This window comes from Salmo salar, chromosome ssa25 (genome assembly GCF_905237065.1).
Source record: "Salmo salar chromosome ssa25, Ssal_v3.1, whole genome shotgun sequence".
NCBI classification, from domain to species: Eukaryota; Metazoa; Chordata; class Actinopteri; order Salmoniformes; family Salmonidae; genus Salmo; species Salmo salar.
The window spans coordinates 8588654-8599913 of record NC_059466.1 but is presented as its reverse complement, the minus strand read 5'-3'; the positions used below and the strand labels follow the sequence as shown (position 1 = coordinate 8599913).

The 11260-nt window shown below is 41.0% G+C and overlaps 1 protein-coding gene across 1 annotated transcript in view; it reads left to right on the top strand.

Annotated features, from left to right (window-relative positions):
* Window positions 1-4827: 4827 nt before the first annotated feature.
* LOC106586116 (inactive dipeptidyl peptidase 10) overlaps window positions 4828-11260 on the top strand; it is a 40437-nt gene continuing 34004 nt past the window's right edge. The window contains exons 1-4 of the mRNA XM_045707890.1: window positions 4828-4833; window positions 5672-5724; window positions 8027-8108; window positions 10556-10676. Of these exons, the coding sequence (XP_045563846.1) occupies window positions 4828-4833; window positions 5672-5724; window positions 8027-8108; window positions 10556-10676 (262 nt within the window). The remainder of the gene's footprint in view (window positions 4834-5671; window positions 5725-8026; window positions 8109-10555; window positions 10677-11260) is intronic.

Sequence of the window (11260 nt, the reverse complement as noted above, 5' to 3'; positions counted from 1 at the left end):
TCCTTTGGCATTTAATGCTGCATTTAATGCTGTGATGCATATGGCTCCCTTAGGTGTGTTTCAATAGGCATACGTTTTATTGTTAATTGTCAGTTTGTGATCATCAAGGCAAAGTTTAAATGTATAGGTTTTCCTGCCAATCATATGAAAAACATTTAGCAATAATAGCAGTAAGGTGTGAATATCTATTGGATTGCTTATTGAGCCTTAAATGGAAATAACTACCTTTACTTGACACCCAGCGCATGAATACATTATGACACGGTCATAACAATGTCATAATATGTCATAATAGCTGACATAACTTGTCATAGCCTTTGTGCGCGAGAGTTGGTCCCCCCTTTGTGCGCGTCTGTCCAGTCATGGAAACCCATTTCATGAAGCTCCCGATGAACAATTCTTGTGCTGATGCTGCTTCCAGAGAAAGTCTGGAACTCGGTATTGAATTTTCAACCGAGGACATACGATTGTTACGCACTTAAGCACTTGGCGGTCCCGTTCTTTGAACTTGTGTGGCCTACCACTTCGCGACTGAGCCGTTGTTAATCCTAGACGTTTCCACTTCACAATAACAGCACTTACAGTTGACCGGGGCAGCTCTAGCAGGGCAGAAATTTGACGAACTGACTTGTTGGAAAGGTTGCATCCTATGACAGTGCCACGCTTAAAGTCACTGAGTTCTTCATTAAGGCCATTCTACTGCCAATGTTTGTCTATGGTGATTACATGGTTGTGTGGTTGATTCTATACACATGTCAGCAACGGGTGTGGCTGAAATAGCAGAATGGATGTCCACATACTTTTGTATATATAGTATATATTGCATTATTTTGTGGCTGTTATGACACCTGCAAAAGAGTGTCAAAACACACAAAACCTACCACTCTGTCAAGAGGCACTAGAAGTGAGGGAGGGGTGAAGTCAGGCGCAGGACACCAAAGGTACGTAGTAGAACGTTTATTTTTTACCAAGTCCAAAAATGCCAATAACTAGGCAGGGAACAAGGAAACCCAACTGGACAAAAATCCACCTAAACAGAGTCGGGACACAGCCCAGGATAAACGTCCTTCCAACAAAATACAAGAGAGGAAAAACAATCCCCAAAACCCCACGACAGGAAACACAAACAATCCCGCACAAACCTAAACCTAGACAGCTAGACTAAATACCCCACTAACGAACTCAACTCAAAACAGGTGATAACACAAGACAGACAACACCAAACGAAAATGAAAAGGGGATGGGTGGCAGCTAGTAGGCCGGCGACGACGACTGCCAAGCGCCGCCCGAACAGGGAGAGGAGCCACCTTCAGTAGACGTTGTGAGCCACACAAGGCAAAACATTCCATTGCACCATAGCCTACTTGTCAACAATATGTTTATGTTACAGTGCATTTGGAAAGTATTCAGACCCCTTGAATTTTTCAACATTTTGTTACGTTACAGTTTTATTCTAAAATTGATTACATCGTTCTTTTCTTTCTCATCAATCTGCAGACAATACCCGATAATGATAAAGTAAAAACAGGTTTTTAAACATTTTTGCACATTTACAAAAAATATCACATTTACATAAGTATTCAGACCCTTTACTCAGTACTTTGTTGAAGCACCTTTGGCAGTGATTAGGGCTTCGAGTCTTCTTGGGTATGACGCTACAAACTTGGGACACCTGTATTTGGGGAGTTTCTCCCATTCTTCTCTGCAGATCGTCTCAAGTCATGTTAGGTTGGATGGGGAGCGTCACTGCACAGCTATTATCAGGTCTCTCTAGAGATGTTCAATCGGGTTCACGTCCGGGCTCTGGCTAGGCAACTCAAGGACATTTAGGGACTTGTCCCGAAGCCACTCCTGCGTTGTCTTGGCTTGTGCTTAGGGTTGTTGTCCTGTTGGAAGGTGAACCTTCGCCCCAGTCTGAGGTCCTGAGCACTCGGGAGCAGGTTTTCATCAAGTGTCTCTCTGTACTTTGCTCTGTTCATCTTTCCCTCGATCCTCACTAGTCTCCCAGTCCCTGCCGCTGAAAACATCCCCACAGCATGATGCTGCCACCACCATGCTTCATCATAGGGATGGTGCCAGGTTTCCTACAGATGTGACAATTGACATTCAGGCCAAAGAGTTCAATCTTGGCTTCATCAGACCAGAGAATCTTGTTTATCATGGTCTGAGAGTCCTTTAGGTGCCTTTTGGCAAACTCCAAGCGGGCTGTCATATGCCTTTTACTGAGTATTGGCTTCTGTCTGGCCACTCTACCACAAAGGCCTGATTGGTGGAGTGCTGCAGAGATGGTTGTCCTTCTGGAAGATTCTCCACAGAGGAACTCTGCAGCTCTGTCAGAGTGACCATTGGGTTCTTGGTCATCTCCCTGACCAAGGGCCTTCTCCCCCAATTGCTCAGTTTGGTCGGGTGGCCAGCTCTAGGAAGAGTCTTGGTGGTTCCAAACTTCTTCCATTTAAGAATGATGGAGGCCACTGTGTTCTTGGGGGTCCTTCAATTCTGCAGACATTATTTTATGCCCTTCCCCAGACCTGTGCTTCGACATAATCCTGTCTCGGAGCTCTACAGACAATTCTTTCGACCTCATGGCTTGGTTTTTGCTATGACATGCACTGTCAACTGTGGGACCTTATATAGACAGGTGTGTGCCTTTCTAAATCATGTCCAATGAATTGAATTGACCACAGGTGGACTCTAATCAAGCTTTAGAAACATCTCAAGGATGATCAATGGAAACAGGATTCACCTGAGCTCAATTTCGAGTCTCATAGCAAAGGGTCTTATTTCAGTTTTTGATTTTTAATACATTTGCAAAAATGTTGAAAAACCTGTTTTTGCTTTATCATTATGGTGTATTGTGATTTGATTGATGCGGGAAAAATGTATTTCATCCATTTTAGAATAAAGCTGTAACGTAACAAAATGTGGAAAACGTCAACGGGTCTGAATACTTTCTGAATGCACTGTATATAACATTTTCTGAAATTGACCATATTAAATTATCATTGTAATTACACACAAATTTATGTCAGACATGCACCTACCCCAATGCGCTGTTGCTGATGACTGGGAAAAATGTAGGAGCAGATTTCAGACACCCTATTTTTGACTGATGACTAACATAAGGGCATGTATGTGATAGGTCTATCTGGCTTATATGATTATGATGGTCATAATGCTTCTTGGCAGTGTCATAAAGTGTATTTTCTTAGTCCAAGTAAAGTGACACAGGATGGTCACAATGCTTCATGACCTTGTCATAAAGTGTATTTTTTGCAAGTTATTTAAAATATGATGAAAAAGAAACATGACTGTAAATAATGAATTACAACAACAACATAGGACTTAAAAAAACACTTTAAAATGAAAGGAAACTAAATGTGGGTTTTGATGCTCTTATGTAGGTGTCATAACCAGCCTTAAAAGAACGCAATATATGTCACAACAGGTGTAAATATATGCGTCATCACAGTGTTATTACCATGTTATGACAAGTTATGTCAGCTGTTATGACATATTATGACATGATTAGGACAATTTCCTAACATGTTGTGACGCTGGGTGTCGAGTAAAGTGTTATCTATTTTTTTCAGATCATCTTGCATTCTCACCCAGAGAAAATGTCATTGCACACTCCTTCCATTTGTGAAAACGACATTTAGAACATGGAAGGAGTTCTCATGCTTCTTGGCGAAGTATTCGTCCGGTCAAATATAGATCTAAGTATTCCTTCACACATAAAGCTCATATTCACCTCTTCGTCTTGATGTAATCGTTCACATTCATCACACCTAACCCACCTCTCAGATTCACCGAATCAAAACATCAATACGAAAACATCTCACCCCTCCTTCCCCTCCTTCCCACCCTTCACTCATGAAACATATCAAAGCTGTTAAGAGGCTTTGTTAGTCTGAGAGGCTAATCCTCATAGCCATTTTAGTCGACTGTTGACAATCTTATGAAAAAACATTCCTAAATGTCTCCTATCACGGTGTCAGAGTAGACAAGACAGCCTTCTGAGTGTGAGTATGAGTGACCAGTGACGATGCAATGTATTTTTCGGTGAAGATTTTCTCGGGCAACTCAAACAGGAGAACCAAAATTAAGACTGAAGGCAGGGTGACTGGTATAATCAGCCAAGCAGACTCCATTTCCATGGGCAATTGAGCTCTGGTTAAGACGAGTGGCGCGCCTCCACTGTATTTATCACTATGCTCAAGGGTGAGATTACTGTAATATTGTTATGCAAATGAGCTCACTGATTACCCATACAGCACCACTTAGCAATTCCCTCTTCACCTGATGACAACTAAAAGCTGTGTTAATGGATATACACTGTGTACAAAATATTAGGAACACCTGCTCTTTCCATGACATAGGCTGACCAGGTGAATCCAGGTGAAAACTATGATCCCTCATTGATGTCAGCTATGATCCCTTATTGACGGCAGAAAAACCTGCAGTAGTCTTTTTAATAAACCCTGGGAAGTTTTTATTTTTAACAACTTAAACAATTACACCCATTTTAATGCCAAAGACACACCAGACTGGCATTCCAAGAGGTGTTGAATGTTCCTGAATGGTCCAGACTCAGTCTGCAATCAAAAACAATGGATATACACTGAGAGTCCAAAACATTAAGAACACCAGGTGAAAGCTATAATCCCTTATTGATGTTACTTGTTAAATCCACTTCAATCAGTGTAGATGAAGGGGAGGAGACAGGTTATATAGAAGGATTTTTAAGCCTTGAGAAAATTGAGACATGGATTGTGTATGTGTGCCATTCAGAGTGTGAATGGGCAAGACAAAACGTTTGAACGGGCTATGGCAGTAAGAGCCATGTACACCGGTTTGTGTGTGTCAATAACTGCAACGCTGATGGGTTTTTCACGCTCAACAGTTTCCCGTGTGTATCAAGAAGGGTCCACCACCCAAAGGACATCCAGACAAGTTGGCACAGCTGTGGGAAGCATTGTGTAATGAATACTCAGGGAGAAAAAGGTGTAGATTCACACGCAGAGCGCAGCAGATGTTTATTAAGCCTTCGCGGAAGGCAGGAATCGTGGTCGCAGGCAATGGTCAAACACAGGTAGGCAGTCAAAAACAAACAACACCTCACAACCAGAAAGAACTGAACTAAATAGGGAGCTGATGAGACCAGGTGAGAAACAAACACAGGTGAAATCAATGAACAAAAATGAAAGACAGGGCTACGTTCCAGAACACAAAGAAACGGGGCTACGTTCAAGAACACAAAGAAAAAGAACACAAGGTTGACTAAGAAAAGAAAAGCAGAACCTTACACATTGGAGTCAACATGGGCCAGCATCCTTGTGGAACACTTTTGACACCTTGTAGAGTCCATGCGCTGACAAACTGAGGCTGTTCTGAGGCCAAAGGGGGGTGCAACTCAATATTAGAAAGGTGTTCTTAATGTTGTGTACACTCAGTGTAGATTGAGTTTTAATGGCCTTATAGTTATGCAAAGGTTTTCTGTCCAGCTTTCCATTTAGGTCATAGTGCCAAATAAAAACAATTATAGATTTGGATAATGTGCAAAACATTTATAATGGAAAATAAATCTTGCTTTATTAATATTTCATCAACAGCACATTTTTCTGATTATGTACTGGTGATAACACATTCTCTGCTATGGATTTCTCCTTAGGTGTACCGGTACTCTTTCCTGGCATCCTACTTGATATACAACCTGCATACAAGGTATGTATCACCTGTCAAGATTTGAGTAGACTAATAGTAAACAGAAGGCAATTTCCTACCAAGATGGCAGCTGAACCCGGGTGTCTCGCGCGCTTCTGTTTATTAGTTTGCAAGTGTTTTTGTTGTAGTAATCATTTCCAGATACAACAGTATTTTTTTTACATAATCAACAAGTTACTTGGCTATAAAAAGGATAATCTATATTTTCTCTTATCGGAGAAAGCAAACAGATATCAATTGCTCCACTCCGGTGCCAGTGCTGAAAGCTCCTCCACGATGCACCTGTCTGGTTGAAAGCATCCTCTCATACCCTGCCTCCCAAAACAAGCCTCTCCCAAGTGGGTTACCTAGGCTGTACCTAGGCTACTCCTGTGACATGCTGCGCTGCTTGGGCCCTCACCTTTCGGTCTGCTGGCTCTGCTACCGATTATCCAGGCCTGCTCCTCGCCTGTCTGGTACAGGTACCCCCGCCAATTGCTCCCTTCTTCCCCGTGCTTCGCTCACCCCCAGCACACATTTACACACACACACACACACACACACACACACACACACACACACACACACACACACACACACACACACACACACACACACACACACACACACACACACCGTTTTATCGTTAGCCTGTAGACTTGTGTGGACTTTTACTCTGGAACTTGTATGAATTTTGATTTTTATTACTTGGCCTTTATTGTTATTTTATTGTAGCTTATGTACTGTAGCTTAGACCTATTTCTGATTAGTGTGCAACCTCATAGGCCTATTATATTAGTCTTAGAAAACGTGTTATGGTTATTTCTCACGTTGATTGATCGGCTACAAACGAACATGTTGTTGCTATTGTCTACCCTTGAATCTTACACTGAGGATGCATTTAGGGCCTGATGCCTCTTAAATGCGGAAAACTTTGAGTGTTTTTCCCAGGGTGCATCCTGGGAGATACCATACCCTTGTCCCGCTATTGCGCTGGAGAACTCTGCATGTTTTTCCCATTTGACATGGGAGAAACCACGTTTGCATTTACATGGATTGTTCTTTCAGTACTTAATCATGTCACTAGACAGTATGAATAGTATTAAATATGTTGTGTTAAAGACTCTGGGTCCTCTGGACTATGGTTCTAGTATGGTCTGGAAATCCAAATGCTGTAAAATCCAATCTAGGCTTGTCATTACGTTGCTGCTTTTACTGTCAGGAAATTGACATTTCTACCCCATCTGAATTGAAAAGTCACAATGGTCTGAAGTTTCTGCACATAAATGTTAGAAGTCTTCTTCAGAAACTTGATTTTGTAAATATCTGGATAAAAACCCCAGACCCAGATATATTTATGCTTCCTCAAACCTATCTCTAAAAAATCTATCACTGACAAAGTTTTTGGCATTGATGGTTACAATGTTTTTCGGACAGATCACAAATCTAAGGGTGGTGGTGTTGCTATATACATAAAAGACAAGTTCTCTGTGACCATTCTGACTTCTGTTACCAAGCATAAGCAATTTGAATATCTGTCTTTGAATATACCGTAAATCTCTGCGCATCCTTGAATCCGGTTGTCTCCTGTTGTTATAGAACCCCCATCTGCTATTGTTGGCTCTCTGGATTGTATTTTTGAATTATTATCACACAATGTCAAATCTGAATTCGTGCTTATGGGTGACCTGACGTCCAACTCTCATCACCTCAAGAATTCATGTAACACCTGTAATCTTACTCAGGTTGTCAAAAGTGTAACAAGGTTGAATGCAAAGGGTACTCTGAAATCGTCTTTGATTGATCTTATTTTAACCAATACTCCTCATCGTTTTAATGGTTCTGCTGTCTTTACAAATAATATCACTGTGTGGTTGTCTATGTAAGGGATTGTAAAATGTCTAAATTACCTCCACGTATCATCATGAAAAGAAACTGTAAGCTGTTTGATAGTCAGGGTTTTTTACATGATGTTTTAAACATTGCCTGGAATAGAATTGAATTCATCCCTGATGTTGAATTAGTCTTTTCTTACTTCCACAAAACATTCCAGGATGTACAGTATGCAACAAGCATGCCCCTGTCAAACAATACACATGAACTAGCTGAAATAATAAGGAAACAGAATGCTGTGTGGGCAAAAGCAAGAAGGTCTGATTCAGCTAATGATTGGATGGCTTTTAAATGCCTTCGGAATCATGGTGTGGCTATGACCCGAAAGCTGAAAGCAGACCACTACCTCAAATCTACTGCTAATAATCTGAATAATCCTTCTAAATTTTGTACATGAGGGACTGCATAATGATGTTGGGTTTTCAACCAGGGAGGTACGGGAGCTGAACCCTCCAGAGGTGTCGGACTCGGTCCTGCAGTTTGCTTCTTGGGGCGTTCGGGATCAACAGTTGGTGAGTATTCCTATGGGTCAGCTTGAAGAAAATGACTCATGCTAATGTAGGGTTTATGATGTGTACACTGCACACCGTGTACTCAATCACGTTGAGTTGATGTCCTTTACTCATGCATGGCAGTAGATTTATGATAAGTAGTTAAAGTCGGATGAAATGGGGTGAGGTGAGTAGGAGCTTGTCCACAAATTGGTTGGGTATGTGTACCATGTCTGCACTGGGACCATACCATAGCCACAACAACACAACCAAGCATACAAACTTGTAGAGCAAGACACTAGGAGTGTTTTACTGTAGATCTCAGGAAGATGACATCACACAGTGAGACAACTAGCAGTGAATGGCGTTCCTCCTTTGGAAAGCCATATATAGTAAGTATGTAAGCCTTGGACAAGCCTTGTCCGAGCCAGAACGGCCCATAGGGCAGAATCTCCTGATTCTGTAGCACGAGGCAGCTTGATGACAAAATGCTAGTCTATCGCATGGCATTACCCACAATCCAGCTCCTTAATGCTGAGTGTCAAGCAGAGAGGCATCAGGTTCCATTTCTAGACGTTTTAGTTTGATTCGACTGTGGATCGAACCCCCATCAGGGCGAACACTCTAACCACAAGGCCAGAGTTGGTTTAAAGCCATAGTGTGTAGTGTTGAAGCCAAAATAGCCATTTGTGTTTGAATAAGATAGTTTGACCTTTCCTCATACTATAAGTTTAAAAAAAGTACACAATTGAAAGCAGGTGCGAAGGACTCTCAATCTCAAATCAGATCTTTGAAGTCTATTGCAAAACGTGAAATCAACATCAACATGATTGTATTTCCTGAGCCCATGAAATACAATGTTTTTTGTTGTGTTTTACCAACCAAATACGTTGCTTTGACTCATTTTCAATCGCTGGAAGCCATGGAGAGGCATGGGCAATGTTTAAACCTCTTATGTAACAATGGTATGTATAGTTCATTCTCCAGACCCCCTTTGCTCAAAGGTGAATGTTGATTAAGGGTTGTTTTTGACATGAGAGATACATAAACAAAAGCCGTAAAAGGAACCAATTATCGAGACGGAAAACGAACAACAGTACTACTAATCAACCCGTTGCTTTAAGACATGTTGTTGGCTACAAGATCTCTCTTTGTGAGTAATTCCCTCTACCCAAGGAGTATTAAGCATGGTATAATCAGTTCATTATTTGTAAAGCGTAGACATGGCAAGTAATTAACCGTTTGATAGCATATTTGTCTAGTTTCTGCAGTATTTATACCCGGCCCCCATGTAATCAGTTAAATAGGCTGCTTACAAACGCAGGCCAAATCTGATCTTTTTTTTTTACTCATTTGTCTTTTGACCAATCAGATCCTCTGAAAAATGTCTAATGTGAAAAGATCTGATGTGACTGGTCAAAAGACCAATTAGTGGAAAAAAAAGATCTGAATTTGTCTGCCTGTGTAAACGCAACCTTAGAAAGCCCTTACAGCTGTGTGTGTGTGTGTGTGTGTGTGTGTGTGTGTGTGTCTAAGCTCATCACACCAACATTTCCTCCCAGTCTCCTATCATGTAAACACATTTTCTCTATTTGTCTAAGATAAATTGTTAAAAATGACCACTTTGCCATGTGTTATGACCTCCACCGGGACAATTTATCACATTTCTTTTGGAACTTTTCAAGTTAATTCTAACATACAACAGGGGAAAAAAAGCTAAAAACTGGGGATAGGAAGTCCAATACTCTATTTAAGTGTGCGTTGATTCAAGAGGTTCTTCTGTGTTGTTGATTCTTCCTTCACTGAATAACTTTTTGAGCGTGTGTGAGTAGAACTTTAAATCAAATCAAATGTTATTGGTCACATACACATGGTTAGCAGATGTTATTGTGAGTGTAGCGAAATGCTTGTGCTTCTAGTTCTGACAGTGTAGCAATATCTAACATGTAATCTAATAATTCCACAACACCTACCTAATACACACAAATCTAATTAAAGGAATGGAATAAGAATAAATACATTTAAATATATGGATGAGCAATGACAGAGCGGCATAGCTAAGATGTAGTAGATGGTATAAAATACAGTATATACACATGAGATGAGTAATGCAAGATATGTAAACATTATTAAAGTGGCATTACTAAAGTGAACAGTGATCCATTTATTAAAGTGGCCAATGATTTCAAGGCTGGTTTGTAGGCAGCAGCCTCTCTGTGTTAATGATGGCTGTTTAACAGTCTGATGGCCTTGAGATAGATTGTGTGTGTGTGTGTGTGTGTGTGTGTCCTTGTGTGTGTGTGTGTGTGTGTGTGTGTGTGTGTGTGTGTGTGTGTGTGTGTGTGTGTGTGTGTGTATTTATAAGTAATGATAAGCGTGATCTTATTACGTAGCAGGAACATTGACTAAATGTAGATGAACGCAGTAGATTTGATATCCCATGATGAATGAAACATCTTTCTCATCAGGTGTATGTCTTTGAAAACAACATTTACTACCAGACGGATGTCAAAAGCAGTTCTTGGAGACTGACGTCTTCAGGACAAGAAGGAGTGGTCTTCAATGGCATCGCTGATTGGTTATATGAAGGTAGGACCGCCACTGTTCTGATAATATTGGTCAACAATGGTTGAGAATGTCCAGAAATGACGACCTCAGACTGGAATTCACCTATACTGTGTGGACAGTATAGGTACATTCCGCTACTCTGAAATGGCTCCCTTTGTTTATGTCCTGGGGACTGTCTTTTGTAACCATGGATAGCAAAAGGACTTGACTGGTGTCCAGCATAGAACAGGATTCACACACACACACACACACACACATATACAAACAAACACACACACACACACACACACACACACACACACACACACACACACACACACACACACACACACACACACACACACACACACACACACATAGATAGTGACTGTATTTACGCTGTACCATTTGTGGAGACATGTTGAATAGCTCTATGACGATTGTTACATTCAGCTAGATTATTGGGTGTTTAGAGCAGGAAAAATAGAAATGTCCCCAAATGAGCTATTTTTACACATTATATTGTGTTGGCCAATGGAAAGTGAAGAGGCTGATAATTTTGTCATCTCCCACATGATTTCTGCCTGCCTGGCACTCCTACTGCATAATGGTTCAGCCTCTCCTTT